At 35.6% G+C, this 24,059-nt stretch overlaps 1 protein-coding gene across 8 annotated transcripts in view; it reads right to left on the bottom strand.

The window, feature by feature from the left end:
• Positions 1 to 24,059, bottom strand: part of DLG2 (discs large MAGUK scaffold protein 2) — a 1,894,072-nt gene that overhangs the window by 1,718,467 nt on the left and 151,546 nt on the right. The window contains exon 1 of one of the 8 annotated variants that reach the window (XM_088791537.1): positions 17,665 to 17,707. The exons of the other annotated variants lie outside the window; for them this stretch is intronic. Coding sequence (XP_088647663.1) covers positions 17,665 to 17,692 — 28 coding nt within the window. The 5' untranslated portion in view covers positions 17,693 to 17,707. Of the gene's footprint in view, positions 1 to 17,664; positions 17,708 to 24,059 lie in introns of those variants that run through there. 8 annotated transcript variants of the gene reach the window in all.

The raw sequence follows: 24,059 nt of genomic DNA, 5'->3' as shown, positions 1-24,059 counted from the left end.
GATAAGATTAGAAAAAAATACTTTACTGAAAATCTGTGCCCTTTCAGTATCAATCTGGTCATTATAATTTGTTCAAGAAATATTTAATCACATGTCTAATGCATGCTGTGCTGAGCACTGTGGGAAAAACAAGACCAATAAGACACGGACCCTGCTCTTAAGTACCTCACAATCAACTAGAGGTGACATGCACAACAAATAATTGCTTCGCACAGTTGTAATTATGCTGTACTCCAATTAGAGAGCTGACAGCTTAGACAATGCTCTTTACTAATAAAGGACAGGGTATGACAGAGGAAATACTATGGGTGAGGGAGAAGCAAGGTGAACAGAACAATAAAAAACTCTAATGACTTTTGAACTGGGGTAGAACTGGGGAGGTAATATAGACAAGTAGATTACAGAACAACAACAAAAGAAGTTATCCCCTACTCTCCACCACACACAACACTCCTTTTTATCCCTCCTTTCCCCTATTAAGTCTGTAGGCAAAGCAGAAGATTTTAAACTTATCTAGAGAAGCAAGTATATAGACAGAAATCTATCTAGTTGCCACTAGGTCCTAAAAGAACCATAGATGATACCCACATCTGATCTCTCAGGGGAAATGACAGAGCTGAGACTCCATGCTAGCTGACCCAGAGCACATGCCAATGGGGAAGCCAACTCAAAAAGATACCCTCTAACCAACAATGTTGTAAAGATCATGTAGGGTGCCAGATGGGCACTGGACTTATCAAGGGGATCACTTCATAGACTGTGTAGATGCCTGACCAATGCACTATACTCCTGAAGCTGAAGCAGAGTAATATTGTATGTCAACTATAAATATATATATGGTCACAGGAAGGAGAGTATGGCATAAGGAAGATAGTCAATGGAATTGTAACAGTTATATGAGATGTCAGAGGCGGTAGTATCTTGGGGGAGGGGCATGATCACTTTGTGAGGGGCGTAAATGTCTATTATGTTGCTTTGTATACCTGAAACTAATAAAAAAGCAATAATAATAAAAAAGACACCCTCTGTCTTAGCTTTAGCTTAGATTCCCCAGAAGTAGACCCTGAGAATGGGATTCATGTGAAAGTTATTAGAAAGTGTGTTCCTAGAAAAAAAATCATAGAGGAGTAGGAATGTAGGACTTAACAGGAAAGAGGCCAAGTAGGGGTACACTATTTAATACAATCTGACAGAGGCTAACAATAGTTGAAATACACAGGGGGCTCTGAAAACAATGCAGAAAATATGTAATACGTCCCTATAAGGGAACAAGGGTGCTGGAGTATTTATATTTCCAAACTCCTCAGTCACAGGTAAAGAGCTGACCCCAGTGGGAGGGGGAACAGAACTGAGGCATTTCCAGCAGGCTGAGGGCAGGTCTCACACAGAGTCACAGGCAATGGCTGTTGAAAAATGATATGGCAATCACAGGAGCACCAACAGTATCTGCTACACTCTTCAACTGAGTGATGAGAAGGACATCCAACAGAGTGGGACTTGTATGGAATGAGGAACCACAGCTTTTATGTTCCATTTTTCACTTACACATACTACTGCCCGTTTTCATGTATATTTTCTGCTCGTTAAATTTGTTTTAATAAGCGCACTGATAAGAGGGTTGAGAACCCAAACTCAGATCATATTTCAAATGTTCCCAAGACAGGGAGGTGGGAAATGATGCCAACAAAGGCAAATTTATTTATTCATTCATCATTCACTCATTCAGAAAATAATATTTATTGAACACCTACCAAATGTCACATACTCTCCTCAAAAAGAATAATTTGGCCATGCACAAACACACACCCTATCCTCTTGAATCTTACATTCTATTTATGAGACAGATAATAGGTGTACACAAATACATTAAAATATAACACAATATCAAGCGATGATACAAATTTTTTAAACAGGGTAAAGAATTTGAGAGCGATGCTGGCAGTGCTAATTTAATATGGTGGTCATATGTGGCTTCTCTGTGAGGGGGCAAGTCAAAAGGATATCTGAAGGACAATTGTTCCAGGCACGTGGAATACCAAGTAAACGATCCTTGAACCAGAAGACTACTTAACAAACAGAGTAGTGAGTGAGCTGGGCGGAAATGCAAAAGATGAGTTCTAAGAAGCAGTGAGGTTAAGGTGAGGGGAACTCATAGAAGACTCTGCTGAGCTACACATTATTACTTACTGTGCAAAATAGAAAGTGATCTTCTTCATATGGTGTCATGAGTAAGAGAAATTACTGTGGCAATGGATGAAAAAAGACCTCAGAGGGGATAAGGCATTGAATTGAGCTTTACAATGATAAAATGAATATCAAAACATATGGCAGAAGGAGGCTTGCCAAGATGAGGAACGATAGAAACAGTGGACATAGAGGCACAAAAACATTTAGGGTCAAGAGGGAACTGGGTCACATTTAGATTGGCTGGAGTGTGGAACACCATAAAAAAATTTTGGACTCCATCCTTACGGGCAGAGGTTCCCACTCCAAACAATTCAGCATATTATAAAAACTTTATATCATTAGTATACTATCATTGCAACAATCTACCATAATGACTGTTATATTAGTAAACTTAATAAAAGGATTAATAATATATTAATTAGAAGGAAATGTTGGTTGATTGAGTAAAACAACCACCATGTTTTACATTTTTACTACATTCTAATTGCTTTGTATATGTTATTTGTTTTACCAATGAAGAAACTGAGGTACAGAGAAATATAGAAGAAAAAAAAAAATACCTGGTTGTCACACAGCTAGTAAGTGATAGAGCTTGGATTGTCTGACTCAATATTATACGGCTCCACACCAGCCAGAGGATCAATGCACCCAGTCACATTCCAACAGCAATCAAGGCTCAACTATAAGAAGAGGGCACACACAGCCTACACAAGGCACACTCCTGGAGCATCCAGCTCAGGTGACCAAGGAGACTGTGTCAGTGGGCCCCACAGGACCCCTATTACATAAGGTCACTTGGCAAGACTGGGAGACATAGCAGCCCTAGACCTACATAATATATAGAAACATACAGAGAGGCAGCCAAAATGAATAAAGGGATGGAAAAAGTTATTTCATGAAAATGGAGATTAAAAAAAAAAAGAAAAAAAGAAAAGCTGGGGTAACAATACTTATACCAGACAAAATAAACTTTAAAACAAAGGCTATAATAAGAGATAATGAAGGACCCAGTAATCCCACTTCTGGGTATTTATCTAAAGAAACCCAAAAATGCTACTTCAAGGGCCTGCATGCATCCTTATGTTCTTTGCAGCATTGTTTACAATGGCCAAGATGTGGAGGTGCCTGGGTGTCCATCGATAGATGAATGGATAGAGGAGATTGTACATATACGAGGTTGGACAATGAAGTTCACAAACTCATCCTAGAAAAAGTGCTACACACCTCATTGCTGAATATCACTACAGTCACCTTCCAAGTACTCCCCTTGGGAAGCTATGCACTGACACCAGTGCCTAGTCCATCCTTCAAAGCAATTTTGGAACTCTTTCTGGAATGGCCATCAGAGCTGTTGTCCTAGTACCCTTGATGTCCTGAATGTCGTCAAAATGTCTCCCTTTCAATATTTCCTTTATTTTCAGGTAAAAAAAGAACTCACCGGGGGGCCAGATCAGGTAAATAGGGAGGGTGTTCCAATACAGTGATTTGTTTACTGGCTAAAAACTCCCTCACAGGCAGTGTCATGTGAGCTGGTGCATTGTCGTGATGCAAGGGCCATGAATTGTTGGCGAAAAGTTCAGGTCGTCTTTTTCACACAGCCTTTTCAGCACCTCCAAACAGTAAACTTGGTTAACTGCCCAGTTGGTACAAATTCATAATGGATAATCCCTCTGATATCAGAAGAGGTTAGCAACATCATTGCAACAAGTTGACAAACTTAATTGTTGGATTCGTATACAATGGAATATTGCTTGGCCATGGAAGGATATGGATTGTTGCCATCTATAGTGGCATGGATGGACCTGGAGAGTATTGTGCTGAATGGAGTATGTCAGAGAAAGACAGATGCAATGGGATATCTCTTATATATGGAATCTAAAGAACAAAATAAACAAACAAAACAAAAACACACTCAGATACAAAGAACATTTTGATGGCTGCCCAATGGGAGGGTGTTGAGGGGGTTGGTGAAAAACGGGAAGAAATTAAGAAGTACAAATGGATTGTTACAAAGTAGTCATGGAGATGTAGGGTATAGTACAGGGAATATAGTCAATAATATTATAACAACTATGTATGGTGTCAGATGGGTACTAGATTTGTTGGAATGATAGATGGGAAGGGGGTTAGGGGATGGAGTGAAAAAGATGAAGGGATTAATAACTATAAATTGGTAGCTATAAAATAGCCATGGGGGTACAAAGTAAAGCACAGGGAATATAGTCAATAATATGATGATAACTATATAAAGTGCCAGGCAAGTACTAGACAAGTCAAGGGGAATCACTTCTTAAATTATGCAAATGTCTAACAACTACACTGTACATCTGAAATTAACACAAAATAATATTGAATATTAATGGTAACTAAAAATGAAAAAAAATGGGAGAAAAGGTGAAGAGAAATAAGAGGTTCAAATTTTCAGGTATAAAATAAGTCATGGGGATGTAAAGTACAGCATGGGAAATAGAGTCAATAATACTGTGACAGCATAGTACCGTGTCAGACGGTTGCTGGACATACGGTGATCACTTCTTTAGTTATATAAATGTTGAACAACTATATATAAATGTTGAAATTGATATAATGTTGTGTGTTAGCTATATTTTTAGATAAATAAAAATCTTTAAGAAAAGATCCTGTAATCTAATTTTTAACACAATCTTCAGCAGTTTACAAATAAGTTCAGAAAAGACAAGTTTTAGAATAAAAGTATGCAAACTTTACTAACAGTTGTCACCCCAATAAACTTAAAAAAAAAGTTTGTGGTACAGTCTAGCAATTGAGAGTGTAGATTATGAACAATGAAAGCCTTCCATCTTGCTATTGACTAGGTGTACAACCTTGAGTGAGTTATTTAACCTTTCTGAGGTTCTAGTTCATCATCTGTAAAGTGGGGGTCATATTAGGACCTAAATCACAGAGTTGTTCTTAGGATTAAATATAATACATGTCAAGGGCTTGGCCCAGCATCCTATAAGCATTCAGTACACAGTAAGTGCTGTTATTAGTTACATGTTACCTTCACTACTACTCCCCCATGATGCAGTCCATCCTTATGGCTATAAGACATTTTGGCTGAGAATCATTGGGCTGCCACATCCCTGAGGAATGCAGTCTTAACTGCTTCGTTTTGCCTGATTCTCCCTATAGAACCTTATTGTTAAGACTCCTTTCCCACTCCAAAGAGGCTCCTGCCAAATTGCTTGCAGTTCTAAATCACCAGGCTGTTTCAAGCTTTGCTCACATTGCTAACTTTACCTGAAATGTCCTCCCCTTCTCACAAGCTAAGAGTGACTCATCTCTCAAAATTCTCTTCTAGGACTCCTTCCTCAATAAAATCTCTCCCGATACTGAGGTAGAACTGAACACAGAAGCTATCTTTGTACAAGTGAGGAAATGGAAGCTCAGAAAGATTTAGTAACAGCTCAAGTCACCAACTAGTAAACGACTGTAGTGGTAATAGTAGTAATAATACTTTATACACAGAGTGACTTATTGTCTAGAAAGCTCTTTCCTATAGAATCCCACTGCATTTTCACAACTCTGTAGAAAAGGCATCATTTTCTTCTTTTTCATAGATCAGGCAACTGAGTCCCAGACACACTGAGTGACTTCTACAAGGTCATATAATTTATCTAGTTGTGAGACAGGCCCCAGACCTCAGATCCTTTCACTCTGAGTCCACTGATTTTTCCTTCCAGAACACTCCATCTAGTAAATGAATGAAATTAGTGAACACATGAAAACACCAAAGTGACTCTGAATTTATTTTGTTGACAGAGTACCTTACTTTAAAACTCTGAGTGTGTCGAAGACAAGACTAAAGTCGAGGAGCAGCACTTCTTAAAAGCCAAGTTGTAGCTCCCTACAATTACTGAGCAGACTGCAAAGGCATCAATGATCTGAAGGGACTAACGTTCCAGCAGATTTAAGGACAGGTATTGTCAGAAAGCTTGTAGGCACTGTCAGAGAGGATACAAAATTTGGAGGTAATTAACAATTGAAAGCGAAAACAATTAGCGAACAAAAGAATGTAATGATTTCCAGAGCAATGGGGTTAGGAGTCCTTGGCAAGCACAAAATTCCCCACACACTTTACTCATTTCAGAACATCTGAAGAACAAGAGAGGCAGTGATGGTACCCACTGGGCTTCAAATGATGTATCAATTAAATGCAATGTTCTACTGAGAGGGAAAGCAGGAAATGTGGAGGCTGCCTCTCCGGGTAACCTGTAAATTTCCCAGGAGTTTTTAGTGAGCTATTCTCCTATTATGGAAGCTGTCAAAGAGCTAAAATAATAAAGGGGAATATAGAGGAAGTGAGGCTTGAACAAATACAGGAAGACTTTTAGAAAGACAAACACGTCTCTAAAATAAATGCACATTAAGGTTGCAGATTTCCTCTATCGGTGGGGACACTTCTGTGGTTAAATATGTTGCATACTATTACTAAAAGACTTGTTACTTGTGTCCGCCAGACAATACACAGATATCCACTTAGTTAAAATTAGCCCCGTGCCTGACATATTTTAGATTCTCAGTGTTTGCAGAATACATAAGAGAATGGATCGATCTAATCCAGAGAGTTCACTACTAATGGTAATTGAATTTCAAAACATATTTAAGTACCTACTACCCTGTTTCCCCAAAAATAAGACCTAGCTGGACAATCAGCTCTAATGCATCTTTTGGAGCAAAAACTAATATAAGATCCGGTATTATATTATATTATATTATATTATATTATATTATATTATATTATATTACATTACATTATATTATATCATATTATATAAGACCCAGTCTTATAGTAAAATAAGACCAGCTCTTTCATTAATTTTTACTCCAAAAGACGCGTTAGAGCTGATTGTCCGGCTAGGTCTTATTTTTGGGGAAACACATTATGTATCAGACACCATGCTAGGATCTAGCTACTTGGAACGATTTTTAAGTGCTTTGGTATTTTAATGCTTCTAAGACATGAAAATGTTCATTCATCTTTTCATATGGTTGTCAGAATATAACAATAATAATTGAAGATAAATTCAGAGTCCCTCTTCTCATGCAATGCAGGGAAATCATAATTGTACATTACAAGTTGACAGCATCATTTCTCATATGGTTTGCAGAATGATTGGGTTCATAGGATTCAAATAAGTCTAGGCCCTTCCTCTGGTAAACCAGAAATCATGTTTCCTATTATTAATAGATTTGCCAACAAGCAGTTATAATTGTATCAGCACTTGTTTCTGAAGACCAATATTTTATAGATGAACTGGATTACAGCAAGTTTCTTTCATTTCATCAGTAAATAAGTATCTTGGTTGGGGTATCTAAGCTGCTTTTTCTAAATTATCTTTAACAGACAGGTATGATGATAAGATTCTGTCATTGCTACTGTACTTGTAGAAGAAAAATTACTAACTCCTAAAAATGTGGCTGTCTGTGTCAGTATTCAGAAAGATGTTGTTAGGATGGTACAGCAGACACTTTCAACAACCAAACCATATCCCCCCAGGCCTCACCATTATGGTGTAAACCAGGTTTCCAATGGCCTTAGGGCTTTCTCTGGAGCTGGTGCCCACTCTGTGTGCAGGACAGACTGACAAGTGCCAGAGAATCAACAAACACCCATCAAGGAGCCACCCTAAAGTGTCCCTTAACAACAGAGGTTGGTGTCTATAAATATACTAGCTCTGCTGTCATTGGAGGTGAGAGAGCAACTGAGGCTGGCTAATTCTACACTAACTCCCAGAGTTCCCTAGTGGATTAAGTTACTAGCTTAATAATGCAACCTTAATAATGGGTACCCTACCTTACCTGTCTTATTTCCTCACTGCTCTTCTGGAACATCTTCCAAGCAAACCACTTAAACTTGAATTTTAATCTTTGTCTTTGGGCCCCTTCTAGGGGAACATAAACTAGAAAAATTTATTGGGCACTTACAATATTCATTATTTCACCCTACCTTTACAAATACCATTTCTATCACCACCTAACTTTTTTCTGTTTCACCCATAACTAAATATAATATAACTTGTGTTTCTTCTTTGCAAATAAAAAATATATATTTAAAATAATATTAACAAAATTATTACTCTAGAGCATTCTTAGGCCAGACCCAAATAAAAATGAAAAATCATGAATTTGAATGGGGCATTAGAAATGGGAGAAAAATGACAGGAGTTCAACTTCAGTCAACTAATGCTTTTATGGTTATAGCCTATTAAATGGATACAGCATAATTTAAAAACTAACATCCTGTTCAACATTCAAACTGTATTTAATATTTTACTATTATGAACAATGCTAAAATTAACATTCTTAAGCATAAATCTTTGCCCTCGCTTCAGATTATTTTGGTGGATAAATTCCTAGGAAGTTTGCTAGATAAAGTAAAAGTACTTTTAAGTATTTGATTTACATACAACCAGAATAGTTGAACTTATTTTCATTTCTACCTGTATGGGACAAATGTTTCTGTTTTAACATATTTTCATCAGTATTGAGAACTATTATTTTCATAATCTTCGTAAAATACAACCATGTTAAACATGCATTTTTCTGAACTTTTTTCAATCATCCATTAATATATTTTTGTGCATTCCTGAATAATGCTTTTTCTCAATTACAGTTTTGTTTTTATCATTAAATGATTTTCACATCTTTTATAATAAACCTCCAAAAAAGCATTTTTTAAAAGATAGTGTTGATTTAATGCATCTATAGCTTGTTACTAAATTTAGTGGTAATACACTTAATGTTTAAAAAAAATTCCATGAAGTATGATATAGACTGTATGATATATAAAAATATTATCTCTTCATGGGGTTTTTATATAAATTAATTGTACATATACACACATAAACATATATATATAAACACATATATCTATAGATAGATAGATCACTTAGAATAGTATCTAGGACATAGCTCACTATAGGATTCAAAAATGTGAGCTAGAATTGTTATCTTATAAAATTATATCTTTTGTTTTCTTTGAGCTATTAGTGACATATTACATGAATAGATTTCCTAATAGTAACCCCCATTGCATTCGTAGAGTAAATCTTCTTTGTTTGATTTTAGATAGATATTTTAAAAATAATTTTAAGGGAGCATCCTTTTAATTTAGTTAAATAGTTTTTGCATCAGTTTCTTTTGTTTATCATGAGAAATGAATGTTCAAATGTTTCAGAAACAGTATAGCAACTGCTTTGAAAGCAGATTGTCTGGATCCAGATCCTAACTCTCCACTTAGTATTATAGCCAAGAAGTTTATTTAACCTTTCTCTACCTCACTCATCTTATCTGTAAAATAGAAATAATAGCAATATCTGCATCATATCATTATAATGAGAATGAGTTAATTCAAAGTGCTTACAGTAGTATCTGGCATTTAGTAACTGCTTGATAAACATTAGACACTTATAAATGTTACAGAAATATTATTTTTATCTATTGGGAGGCAATCTAGCAGAGTGATTTAATATTATAGGTTCTTCCTGGGTTCATATCTTAGCTCTCGTACATACTAATTGTGTGAATTTGAGCAAGTTACTAAACCTGTCTTTCAGTTTTTCTCATGTAAAATATGAAAATAAAAATATTATCTCTTCATGGGGTTTTTACATAAATTGTACATATACACACATAAACATATATATATAAACACATATATCTACAGATAGATAGGTCACTTAAAATAGTACCTAGAACATAGCTCACTATAGGATTCAAAAATGTGAGCTAGAATTGTTATCTAATAAAATTATATCTTTTGTTTTCTTTGAGCTATTAGTGACATATTACATGAGTAGATTTCCTAATAGTAATCCCCATTGCATTCGTAAAGTAAATCTTCTTTGTTTTGTTTTATTCCAAAGTACTCTTCCCCCCCCAACTTTATTGAGATATTATGGCATATAACATAGGTAAGTTTAAGGTGTACAATGTAATAATTTGATACATGTATATATCACAAGACGATTATCATAATAAGCTTAGTTAATACCTCTATCCCCTTACATAATTACCATTTGGTTTTGTGTTGAAAACATTTACAATCTGCTCTCTCAACAACTTTTGAGTGTGTAACACAGTATTGTTAATTATAGTCACCATGCGGAACATGAGACACCCAAGACCTATCATTTAATAACTGGGAGTTTGCACCTGTTGACCAACATCTCCTCATTTCCTCCACCCCCCCACCCCCTGAGCGCCATAGTATTTTCGTGTATAGACAGCTGTTCTAATTGATGCTTCTGGGGGAGATAAGCAATAGAAATTTCTATGCTGCCATTTTGCTGATGTCCACAGTGTACTCCTGAGTTATATTTACTAATACTTTGATTAGGATTTTTAATCTACATTCACAAATGAGATTAATCTGTATTGTCATCTTTTAGTGTTACCTGTGTTCAGTTAGAAATGAGTTAAAAGGTGTCTTGCTATTTCACTCTTTGGAAATAGGTACTTATCATGGGAATTACCTACTTTGGAGAGTTTAAAAGTATTTGACTTCAATCCTACCTGGGTTTGTTTCATGGGTTAAAAATAATTCTTTTGACAAAATGTTAATTTGTTCCAAGTTTCTGAGTCTATTCAATTTTCGATTTCTAATTTGATCAGTTTAAGCAATTTGTATGGTGGAAACAAAATTATAAACCCATATTCTTTAATTCAGCTAGAAACTAAGTGAAATAAGAGGTTATATTACTATTCTTCAGTTAATTCAGCTGCTTTAAGAAGACAAAGACATGTATTAGCCATCACTTCTTATTAAATTGATGAGGCAACCTTATTCTTCCAGTTGTTCAGGCCAAAATATTTAAAGAAATATTCCTCTCACCTTCGACATCTTATTCATCAGCAAATCCTTTGAAATATATCCCAGATCCAACCACCTCTCACTATCCCCATTGCTCACTCAAACTACAAGCTCTCATTACCCCTCACCTGGAATACCTCATTGACCTTTCAATAGCTCTTCCCACTTTTTCTCTTACCTCTTCTAGGATAGCTGGTGGTGCGCTGCCCGGATCTCTCCATCAGAACCAAGGCCCTCCAATACCTAGCTGCCAGGTTTTTCCCTGATGACAGCTGACATCTGAGTTCCCCACTATCAAGATTTTTGAGCTGCAGCATTCACCGGCTAACTGGCACTGAGAACCCCAATACTGGTGGTAGATAGAGGACAATAATTCCTGGCGTGTTCCAGTGGTGCAACTGTTAAAACCTTTACCTGTGGTGAACTGGGATGAAAAACTGGTGGGAGGGAATACCCTGACAGGTATAATATCTCAATCATACAAGAGGTTCAGAGGAAATAATAATTATAAGGACAAAATATTTGAATGGATGTTGCTAAATGTGACCAAAGTTTGGAGAAAGACAATGCAAAACTTAGAGTGATTAATCACTAATTTCAGGCAAATTGTGAAAGTCAGAAGAATTCCTTAGCAGTACTTTAAAGACATTCTCATCTCCTCAGTGAGGAGATAGAAATTGTAGAGAATCTGGTCTGAGATGTAATTATAAGAATAGTGAAGGTTGAATCCACTTCTGGGGCAGAGAGAAAGAGAAAAAGGCAACCTGCAAGGGGAGTCTCTTAGATGCATGACAGTGAAAGGAAAGAAGGAAGCAAGTGGTAGAAATTAAGGGCACTATAGAAACAAGAAGCACAAAATTAGAAGTATACTAACCCCACCTCCATCCCAAACAAAGGCCCAAATATTTTTTAAATGCACTTTACTACACCAATAAAAGAGAACATTGAACTAAGAAATCTAGCCTGCCACCCAAGCACCTCACCCTGCCTACAAAGAATCCTGTTATTGCTAGTCCAAGAAAATTTTAAATATTAAAACAATAAATGAAAAGAAAACCACAAGCAATAATCATACATGTTTAGAAAAACAAGGAAACAAAAAATGTGATCATGTTAATTCTTTCAGAGACTTTTCTTGTTCTTAGGAGATATATACAGAAGCATTAGGGTATCACGAAATGTACAATTTAATTTCAAATTACACAGCAAATATATATACAGAGAGTGCAAACATGGCAAAATATTACCAATTAGATTATATAAGACTATATGGGTGCTTTTCATATTACCCTTTTAACTTCTCTTTAATTTTTTTAAGTAAAGAGTTGAAGGAAAATCTAAACTTGACATATACAGGCTAAAAATTCTTTAAATATTTTACAGAAATCTCTGATACAAGGAAGCATTCAGATCACTAAAAAAATGAGGGACCAGTGCACTATGGATACAGAAGGTAAACAATAGGACATGCATGGTGAAACCTTAACCAGACCAGTACAGAGCCATTTTTCTCAGCCAGACATAATTAAAGATTTTCACCAATTTCTTAATGATAAAGAAATGAACATTAAATAGGAGAACCCCAATATATATTATTTAGGATTTAGTGTAGATAATTATGCTGAACTTTATAATAAACAATTTATTCTTCACACTCCATTAAGAGGGAGTTATTTTTTGTGTGTTAGTTTATTATCAGATATCCCCAAGGATTTTAGAAAGAGTTTTCTGGATGAAAGTAGACCCTAACTGAAAACTGCAATCAAGTTATTTCCATCAGCAGGAAGACCAAATAAATAGAAATCTGTCTAAAGAGAGTCCCAGAATCTCTGGTTTCATATTATAGCTTCACCCTTCTGAGATGTGACACCTTCAGCAAGTGACTCAACTTTCCTGTTTCTTCATCTACAAAATGGAAATAATAATAGCACCTATATTTCAAGGTTGTTGAAAGGATTAAATGTAAAAGGTTTACAATAATGTATCGCATATGCAATAATCCCTCAGTATCCTCCCGGGTGGTTCTAGGACTCCAGGCAAATATCAAATTCCACAGATGCTCAAGCCCGTTATATGAAATGGTACAGTACTAGTTGGATATAACTTATATTTGCATATAGGCTACAGCAGGTTGTTCCTACACATCACTTCGTTCTCATGGATTCAGCATAGTGCGCAGCATGAGGCAAATTTAAATTTTGCTTTTCAGAAATTTCTGGAATTTTTTTCCAAAAATTTTTTATCTATAGTTGGTTGCATCTGTGGATGTGGAACCCACAGACGTGGAGGGCTGACTAATGGAAACCCCTAATAACTGTTATTTATTAAACATGATTGTGCTATGTCTTATACACATGTGTGCACACACACACCTCTGAAAAGAAATTATCAACCCCACTCTTCTGTTTTAAGGACTTAAGTGATATTTTAAGCCTGTTGAGCTGACAAGATCTCATTCAATCATTTACGAACATTCACATTTCACATATCATAAATACTTATAGTACCAGTTAACAAATATAAGTGTGTGGGTCTTCCTTTCACTTCTTTTCCTTTTTGTTTCTTTCCTATTCCCTTTGTTTCCTATTATTCTTTGTTTCCTTTCTTCTTTTTTAACTTTTACTTATGTATCCTGGAATATTTTCTACATTCACAAGTAAGGTCTTACTTTTCTAATCGGAATGAGACTGGATAAAAGCATCCTCATAACTGACCAAACTGATCAAATATCACAGAAGAGTAACTTTATGACCTTGTAGAATATTATAGAACAGGCAAAATGCATTATATAACTGCCAGAGACTACAACAAAAACTTGTGAAAAGTTCAATACATATAGATTTTCCCCGATTAATAAGAAGTGATGTGACGATTTCTTCCCTAGTAGACTTGGATCAAACACCCAAATCTAAAACTGCCTATTCCAGTCCTAATTCTGAACAAACTTGTCATATATTCAATCAGTGTGGTTTTATTTTTTCAATAGTTTTTAGTGGTCCTTCATAAATGTTTTCACACAAGTGTTTCCTCCTTACGCTGCAAGTCTACAAGTCACTGATCTGATTATTTAATTCAATTTGAACAGTTCTAAGGACAACATAACTTGTATGCAGACATTTGATAATGATTTTTGACTGTGATCTTGTAAAGCAAAGACCATGATGATTCGATTTGGACAGCACTTAGAACAATACAATTTGCACTCAAGAACTTAATAAAGACTTTAATTGCCCTCCTGGTTGACTCTCCCCAAGATAAGATATTTGGAGATGCAGAGAGAAGTCTGATTATACACAGGGTGGTATAAATTAGTTAGAAAATAAAGCCCACGCCATGACAAAGAAGAGTACCAAATATAAGTAAATAATAAGAATATTTTACATTTGTACACACTTCAGTCTACCATAACCATTATACAATTTCAATTCATTTCAATTCAGTATCTATGGAGCACATATTCAAGACACTATATCAGACAGTCTGTGGAAAAGAAAAACAAATATAACTCACAGAGAGCTTACAATTCAGTGGAAGATACGGTCTTTTGACTCAAAGAAATGGAATATTGTAGAAATGCACATTGCTGTAAGAATATAGACAGGAGAGATATAATCTAACTGGAGGAGTCAGGGAAGGCTTCATTGAACTGGTAGTATTCAAATTTTGGCTTTGAAAAAATAAAATATTTGATTAATATCAAACATTATGAGATAATCCCAGTAGTCACTATTATAGTCCAGGGAACTCGGGCTGACCAGAGAGTAAAAGGACTCTCTCATCCAATGTCACACAACTGATAAATATCAAGTGGTTCATGAACACATGTACCAGGATTTCTGATTCCTACGTCCAGTACTTATTCACTATATCATCCTATATAATGTGTCTTAATTTTTAGGCAAGAGAGCAAACATTCTTTCAGGATAACATTAAAAAAAAAAGACTACTCAAGGTTGCTAGAGTAATAAATTTGGCTGTCATTTGTATAACATATGAAAATAAGTTATTCTTTATTTAGTAATGTTATTTCCTGCTATAAGTACAGAAACTTCCTTGTAGTATTTTAAATAGGAGTACTGAGGAAATCACATCTTTGTTTAAAGATTAAGAACCTGTCAGAAAAGAGTCAAAACCAACTTCATTCTGATAATTAGAGTCTGCAGTATAACAGTGAGGGTGATGACCTACTAGTCATTGTATCCCCAGAGGGTACAAAAGAGGGCAACAGGATACACGTCACTGGCTAAAAGATAAAATGTTCCCAATGGAAATGAGTACCCAAGAAAATAATAATAACACATGGGAGGTTTACTACGTGTCAGGCACTGTTCAAAGCACCTCATACTTACTTAATTCTCAAACAACTCCATGAGTAGGTATCATTACCACCAATTGTGAACGATGAATCTGAGCCACAGAGAAACTTAGCCCAAGTCATGTAAGTGGTGGAGCTGGGATTTAAACTCTGTCTGGCTATAGAATCCTTGTTCTTAACCACTCAGCTCTAACATCTGTCAAAAATAAGATAAACTATTCTCTTTTTGTAGAGAGTTTAAGACACAAGTACAAATTACGTCTATGAGATACGATATGAGTTCACATTCTAAGAAGTAGTAGTTTAGCATGGCTGGCACCTAAAAACACAGACTTTGACATCAAAAAGAACAGGCTTTGACCTATTCAGTCATGGCCTACCTGTGTGAACTTGGGCAAGTTGTTTAACCTCTCAGAGCTTTAATTTCCTCCTTTCAAAAAGAGGTAGCAATTATTTTGAAACGGAAATGTAAGCAGCACAGTATGGTAAGAAAAGCACTGAACTTGAATGTCCAAAGACTCAAATTATAGCCTCAGCTATGTTACCAGTCATGTGAAATAGGGCAATCAATCCATCAATCAATCAATATTTATTGAACCTTATATATAAGGCTCTGTTGTAAGTACTCTCGGGATATAACAGTGAAAAAAAGACATGTTTTTACTCTCTGAGAACAAATTCATTCAAGTTTATTCATTTTCCTTGATTATCAAACTAAGGCCCCAAAAGAGGTACTTTCTGGCATTAACATTCTGTGATTCTGAGAAAGAACTCAAATAAAAATACCACGGTGCTTCTGTTTGTTTGTGTGCATACCGTGTTTCCCGGAAAATAAGACCTAGCCGGACAATTAGCTCTAATGAGTCTTTTGGAGCAAAAATTAATGTAAGAGCCGGTCTCATTTAATTATAATATAAGATCGGATCTTATCTAACATAATATAAGACCAGGTCTTACATTAATTTTTGCTCCAAAAGACGCATTAGAGCTGATTGTCCGGCGAGGTCTTATTTTCTGGGAAACACGGTATATATACTTCAATTCCTCCTTTTGATATATGAAGGGGATAAAAGCAGAAAGAGGAAGAGACTGAACTTTCAGGCTTGTCCTATTGTGCTCACTACGTACAGCTGTCATAACCAGCTGTTCCCACACACTCTCTCCATAGGGCACATTCTTCTGGAATGTAGATTAATACGTGACACCACTACAAAAGACAGCAGAATCAACATGATTTATAAAAACTTGGTGAGAAATGGTGTCCTTTCTTCTCTTCCTCTGATATGAGCTCAGTGACAATTCCAAACAATTCATACAGAAATAAAAAAAACAATTTCTACGTCGTCAATGTGTTTCCTGTCCTCTGGTTGACATGAACTGGTAATAAATACTACTGCATGTTGTGTGATTATTCATAGAATACAGTCTAATAATGATTAACAGTTTTGGGATCAGATTGACAAGCACACGGATAGATATAAATATAGAAAGATATAAATCCTATTTCTGGCACTTACAAGCTGGGAGACTTTTAACTGCTCTGATCCTCAATTTCCTCACATGTAAAATGAAAATGATCATACTTATTTCCTAAAGTTACCAAATAAGATAAGACATATAAAGTGCTTGTTATATAGCACTTTATTTAATGACTAATCATTAATTAATGATTAATAATCCATTAAGTTTATTGTCCTCCTTAACTAATAAAAACAACTATGAATATGCTGAAAGAAAAAATGAATTAAATTATTTTAGTAAAAAGAAATACTAAAATCCATTTTAATACAAAGAAAACTAGGGTTTGCATATTTCACACCAAATCACATAGGAAACACCATTTAGAAAAAAAAATAGACAACATTTTCTTCCAAGTTCCTAAGTAGGCATATCAAGATTTAATACGTACCATTAAGATATTTTACAATCTAGTACTTAAACCACATCAAAATAACAAACCAAGTTACAAATTTATTCTCAATACTTCCAAGATTACACACATAAGAGTTTGAATACATCTTTCTGTGTATTTATTAGTCAAAGTACAATATAGGCATTCTGACAGGAGAAATAACACATATAATTTCTAAGTAAAGCTCTAACTTACTAGACAATTTTTCAGTCCTTTGTCAGAACTTGAATCCCTAAGTTTATAATCATAAATGTAGGAATGACTTTAGTAGTACAGAGAATAAGGAAAGCAAAGCAAAGAATATGATAGCTCCAGAATTAAATATTTGAGAGCCAATAATTAAGGAAATATTTCAGGTCAGCAGTCATGCCTCATTCACCCTAAGTAGTTCAGTAGGAAAGTAAATTAACTTACAGTGCACAAGAACTTCCTTGGACTCCATGAAAATGCTTAGAAGAGTAGGGAGAACTTATACTGCTAAACACAAATGTCTGCTGCTGGTTGGGAGAATCCCTAGCTCTGCTTCTTGCTCATAGCACCTCACCTAATATATGACCACAGACACTCCCCTCCCTAACAGCTGACTTTTAATCCTGTCTTTAGGTTTCAATAAAATCTTTTCAAAAATATGCAGCATGTAATAATGACAGCACCAAGAAGAAAAAAAAAATTTTTAATTATCCCCTAGCTCGATATCCCTACATCTTACTCAGAAAAGAAGATTGGCTTAACTTGGGAGCTAAACTACTATAATCTGCTTTCGCATCCATTGCTCCACTGAATCTATTAAGACTACCCAGTTCAGCCTGGTGGCTCAGGTGGTTGGAGTGCCGAGCTCCTAATGCTGAGGTCACCGGTTCGATTCCCACATGGGCCAGTGAGCTGCACCCTCTACAGCTAAGATTGTGAACTGCTCTCCCTGGAGCTGGGCTGCCATGAGCAGTTGGAGGTTGGCGTGAGCTCCAACTGACCACCGGTGGCCACCGACTGCCTCAGCGGTGGGGAGCGCAAGGCTCATAATATCAGCATGGGCCAGGGAGCTGTGTCCTACACAGCTAGACTGAGAAACAACGGCTTGAACCAGAGTGGGGGAGGGGGTGGGGGGAAGTAGAGGAAGGGTAAAAAGAAAAAAAAGACTACCCAACGCAATTCTCCTCTTTGAGCTGGATGTGTGTACTGTGGGATGTAACGTAAATGTCAAAGCCATTTGGGTGCTACTGAGGATGAAATACTAATGTTTAAAGGTAACTGATGCAATCAGGGTGCATTCCTTCCAGGAAATAAATACTATCTAATGCAGAATTGCCCACAACACAAAAGTCTAAAGTCAGTGGTTAACAATGACATTATAGACATTCCAAAGATACCTCCTGGCTGCTGTTCTTCTCTTCAATATCAAGGACACACAGAAACAGTTATCTTCACCTAACTCCCTAAAATGCTAAAAATCCATGGCCATGGAGTTACTCACAGAAAATAATTTTAATTACAAAAAAAATAAATAAATAAAATCAGTAGCTCTTTCTATTTTCTTTTTTACCCCCTTCTTCTGCCTCCTCCCCATACACACACTCCAGTTCAAGCCGTTGTCTATCAGTCTAGTTGTGTATGACACAGCTCCCTGGCCCATGCTGGTGTTATGAGTCTTGTACTCCCCACAGCTAAGGCAGTCAGAAACCAGAGGCAGTCAGTCGCCAGTCGTTGGAAGGCCGCCCACAGCAGCTTATGCTGGCTCCTGGCCACTTATATTGGCCACCAGCCACTCATGGAAGCACATGGAAGCCCACAGCAGCCCATGGCAGCCCACTGCAGTCCACGGCAACTTACACCAACCTCCAGCTGCTCACTGCAGCCCAGCTCCAGGGAGAGCTGTAGTTCACAATCTTAGCTGTAGAGGGTGCAGCTCACTGGCCTATATGGGAATCTAACTGACGACCTCGGCGATACGAGCACGGCTCTCCAACCACCTGAGCCACCAGGCTGGCCCATTCTTTTTTTATATGTCACAAAATACCAAGTTTTCTGCTTATTAGCTTTATCATTTACTAATTATATTTGTGCAATAATTACATTTTAAAATGTAATCATTACATCCTATGACTATCTGTGCCATCAAAACATAAAAGTATTACATTTGATTTTTCACAAAATATTGCCTCGGGTTTTTGCACACATAAGAAATTTTCATCTAAATATTGCCAAAAACTAATAGTCACTCAACACAAACCTAGTGAGCGTACTAAGTGTTAGGCACTATGTTAGATTCTAGAGATACAAAAACAGGAAAAAAAGGTATGCTGTGCTCCTTCGTGGAAAAGTTTACAATATATATAGCGGTCCTTTCAGTTGTATACAATAATGTTACTGCATTGAAATTCTTCTGCAATTTTCCCTTTTCAGAAATTGCTGCATCCAAGTGAATTCCATATGTTTTTATCTAATGAAGGTAAATTCTGTTCACTATATTGAATATTGAAATACTTGAAGGTGAATATGGAGGAAAGGGGTGACAGAGAAACATCATGACTAGTTAATTGTACTTCAAATTGAATTTTTACATTGAAGGCCAGTACATTTCTACAGAAGCTGCTGAGGATAACCTTAGGAATGACACAACTTATAGGAGCTCAGAATTCTTACTAAACTGATCTAAACTTCCAGATCTCTAACAAGAATCAGAGATGATCGCCTAATGCAGCAACAACAAATTCAAAATTCTGACAGGAGCCAGGGGTAAAAGTAAATGAGTAACATAAACTAGGAGTTAGAAAAATCACACGGCTTTCTTAAATATCTTCTGTTTCCAGAAAATATTTAGGTAAAAATCAGTATTTCTCAACAATAAGGAATAATGAGTGTAAATGCAGGTAACTTAGAGTTTACCACAGCATAAGAGGTACTATTGGAAGTGACGGAGACTGTAGTCTACTGAAGATATTAGGTTGGTGCAAAAGTAATTGCAGCTTTTGCAATTATTTTTAACCTTTAAACTGCAATCACTTTTGCACCAACCTAATAGTATAGCCAACAAGAACAGGGCAAAAGAAAATAAAACACTCCAGGTGGAAAACAAAAGAAAGTCGTCTTTGTATCAACCTTCTGCAGGGTTCATTCCCATAAATGCCTAGAGGAGAAATAACCCATGAAAGGCTATGAACAACCAAGGTAACAAGGCAGCTCAGAAAGAAAAAGAAACTTAAAGACATGGAAATATGTGAGTTGAATAACAGATAATTCAAAATCAAAGTTCTGAAAAAACTCAACAAGATGCAAGAAAACTCAGATAAGCAGTTTAATGAACTCTAAAATAAAATCAATGGACAAAATAAATACTTTACCAAAGAGATTGAAATTTTTGAAAAGAACCAAATAGAAATTCTGGAGCTTAAGAATTCAATAAAAGAAATGAAGAATGAAATAGTGAGTTTAGGAAATAGAGCTGACAAGATGGAGAAAAGAATTAGTGATATTGAAGATAGATCTGGATATGAGGCAAATGGAAGAACAGAGAGACTTCAGAGTTAAAAGAAATGAAAGAACTCTACAAGAACTATCTAATTATACCACAAAGGGTGGAAAATAATACTCCAAGCAAAGAGCATCCAGAGAAAAGTGGGAATAGCCATACTTATATGTGATGAAATAGACTTCAAAACAAGAAAAGGTAACAAGAGACAAAGATGGACATTTCATAATTATAAAGGGGACAAAAGTTCAAGACATAACACCGATCAATATATAATGCTGCCAATGAGGAAACACCAAAATATATAAAGCACCTACTAACAGAACTAAAGGGAGAAACTGACAAAAACACAGTTATAGTAGGAGACCCAAATATACCACTGACAGCTATGGATAATCATCCAAACAGAAAATCAATAAAAAAAACTATACAGGCCTTAAATGACACATTAGACCAAACGGACATAAAGATATATGTACCTCTATGTTCACTGCAGCATTCATTATCTATCATGGCCAAGACATGGAAATAACCAATGTGTCTTTTGATAGATAAATGGATAAAAAAAGATGTGGTACATATAGACAATGGAATATTACTTGGCCATAAGAAAAGATGAAATACTGACATTTGCAACAACATAGATAGATCTTGAGATTATCATGCTAAACAAAATAAATCAGACAGAAAAAGTTGAAAACCATATGATTTCACTCTGATGTGGGACATAAAACTGAAAGCAGCAAATGAATAAGACAAGAAAACAAGCAAAAACTTATAGACACAGACAACAGTTTAGTGGTTACCACAGAGCGAGGGGATGGGGGGAAGGTAGAAGAGTGCAAAGGGGTTCAAATATATGGTGACAGAGTAAAATTTGACTGTGGGCAGTGAACACACAGTGGTAATATATAGAAGATGTATTACAAAATTTTATACTGAAACTATATAATTTTATTAACAAATGTCACCCAATAAATTTAATAACATAAAAAATATTTGAATACAAAAAATAAAATAATTTTAAGTCAGCTATATTTCTACAAACTAGCAATGAGCAATATGAAAATAAAATTTTAAAAACAATTGCATTTCTAAAGAATTTTTTTAAATACTTACAAAAGCAGTGTAAAGCTTGTACATTAAAAACTACAAAACATTGTTCAATGAAATTAAAGCTGTAAGTAAATACAAAGACATCCCATATTCATGGATTGGAAGACTTAATATTGTTAAGATGACAATACTCCCCAACCTGATTTACATATTCAACATAACCCTTATAAAAATCCCAGCTGTTTTATTTTTTTTGCAGAAATTGACAAGCTGGCCCCACACTTCATATGGACATGGAAGTTACCCAGCATAACCAAAACAATCTTGAAAAAGAGGAATGAACAAAGTTGGAGAATTTATACTTCCTGATTTCAAAACTTACTATAGTAATCAAGACTGTGTGGTGCTGGCATAATGATAGGATATAAATCATAATCATAGGATATAAATAGAGTAGAATTGACAGTCCAGAAATAAACTCTTACATATATAGTCAATCACTCTTCAACAATAGTTCCAAGACAATTCAATCAGGAGAGGGAATAGTCTTTTTATCAAATGATTTGGGGACAACTGAATAGCCACATGGAAATGAATGTATTTGGACTCCTACCTCATACCATATGTAAAAATTAACTCAAAATAGATCATGTAAGTTCCTACATGTAAGAACTAAAACTGTAAAATTCTTAGAAGAAAACATAAGTGTAAAACTTCCTGACTTTGGGTTAGGCAATGGTTGCATAGATATGACATGAAAAGCAGAAGCAACCAAAGAAAAAAAATAGACTTCATCTAAATTTGTGCTTCAAATGAAACTATCAATAAAAAGGCAACCTATAGACAGCAGAAAATATTTACAAATAATGTGTCTGATAAGGGTCTATTATTAAGACTATGGGGGAAAAAAGAACTATTACCACTCAATGACAGAAAGACAAACAACCCAATTTAAAAATGGGCAAAGATTTGAACAGACATTTCTCCAAAGAAGACATATAAATGGCCAATAAGCACATGGCAACATGCTCAACATAATTAGTCACTAGGGAAATACAAATCAAAACTACAATGAGATACACTTATTGATCGTAAGTAACTTCACACCAGAAAATTGTGGCTATAATAAGAGACAAACAATAACAGGTGTTGGTTGGGATGTGGAGAAATTGGAATACGAGACACACAAATGTTAATAGCAGCATTATTCATAATAGCCAAAAAGTGAACACAACCCAAATGTCCATCAGTTGGTGAATGGATAAACAATATATAGCATATCTATACAATAGAGTATTATTTGGCAATTTTTAAAAAATGAAGTACTGATGCATTCTGCAACATGGGTGAACTTTGAAAACATTATACTAAGTGAAAGAAGCCAGTCACAAAAGACCCCATATTATATGATTCCATTTATCTAAATGTCCATAATAGGCAAATCTACAGAAAGTAGATAATAGTTGCCAAGGTGCTGGAGAGAGGGGTATAATGAAAATTTTCTGGAATTAGATAGTGATGATAGCTGTACCACTCTGTGAATATAACTGAAAAACCACTGAACTGTACACTTTAAAGGGTGAATTGCATGGCATATGAATTATATGTCAATAAAGCAGTTATTTAAAAAAAAAAATAGGCCAGCCCATCAACTTTGCAATCTTCACCTAAAAGGAATTCTAAATCAAAATGGCTCTTACTAATATTTAAAAAGATTTTTGCAAAAATTAGCATGCAGTAAGTGTTCAATTTTCTGACATCAACCAGCATGCATAGCCTATTTCAGTATTTCATATAAAATTCAATACTTGAAATTTTAGTAATAATGACATGTTTTAGAAGAAGAATAGTTCAATACTAGAAAAGGCTCCCCTCTGGCAACTGAATAAAGCCCTGTCTCATCCACAATCTAAAGCTAACTGATCTTTCCAATCTTATAGTTCATAAGTACCTTATAAGCTCCTCATACTTCAGCCAAGTTAGATCCTCTCTGTGCCTTGAAAATAGCTCACGCTCTCTTAAACATGTTACCTCTATTTGCAATGCCTTTTTCCCATAGAAACTATATGAATTCTACCTATCTTTCATTGTTTAAAATGTCACCTCCTCTATGAAGCCTTTCCTGATTCTCTCCTTTCAACTGAGTCAGGCTTAAGTAAACTTTCTCTAGTATGTGAGGATTAAATGATACAAGAAGTGTTCAGTTCTTAGCGCATAGTAGCAGCTCAATGAATGTAGGTTTTCTTCCTTTTCATACTCTTTTCCCCTGTGCCCTGCCCCCTACGTG

Source organism: Rhinolophus sinicus, chromosome 14, assembly GCF_057876585.1.
Source record: "Rhinolophus sinicus isolate RSI-liver-muscle chromosome 14, RSI-T2T, whole genome shotgun sequence".
In the NCBI taxonomy this organism is placed as follows: domain Eukaryota; kingdom Metazoa; phylum Chordata; class Mammalia; order Chiroptera; family Rhinolophidae; genus Rhinolophus; species Rhinolophus sinicus.
This window is presented reverse-complemented; position numbering and strand designations above follow the sequence as displayed.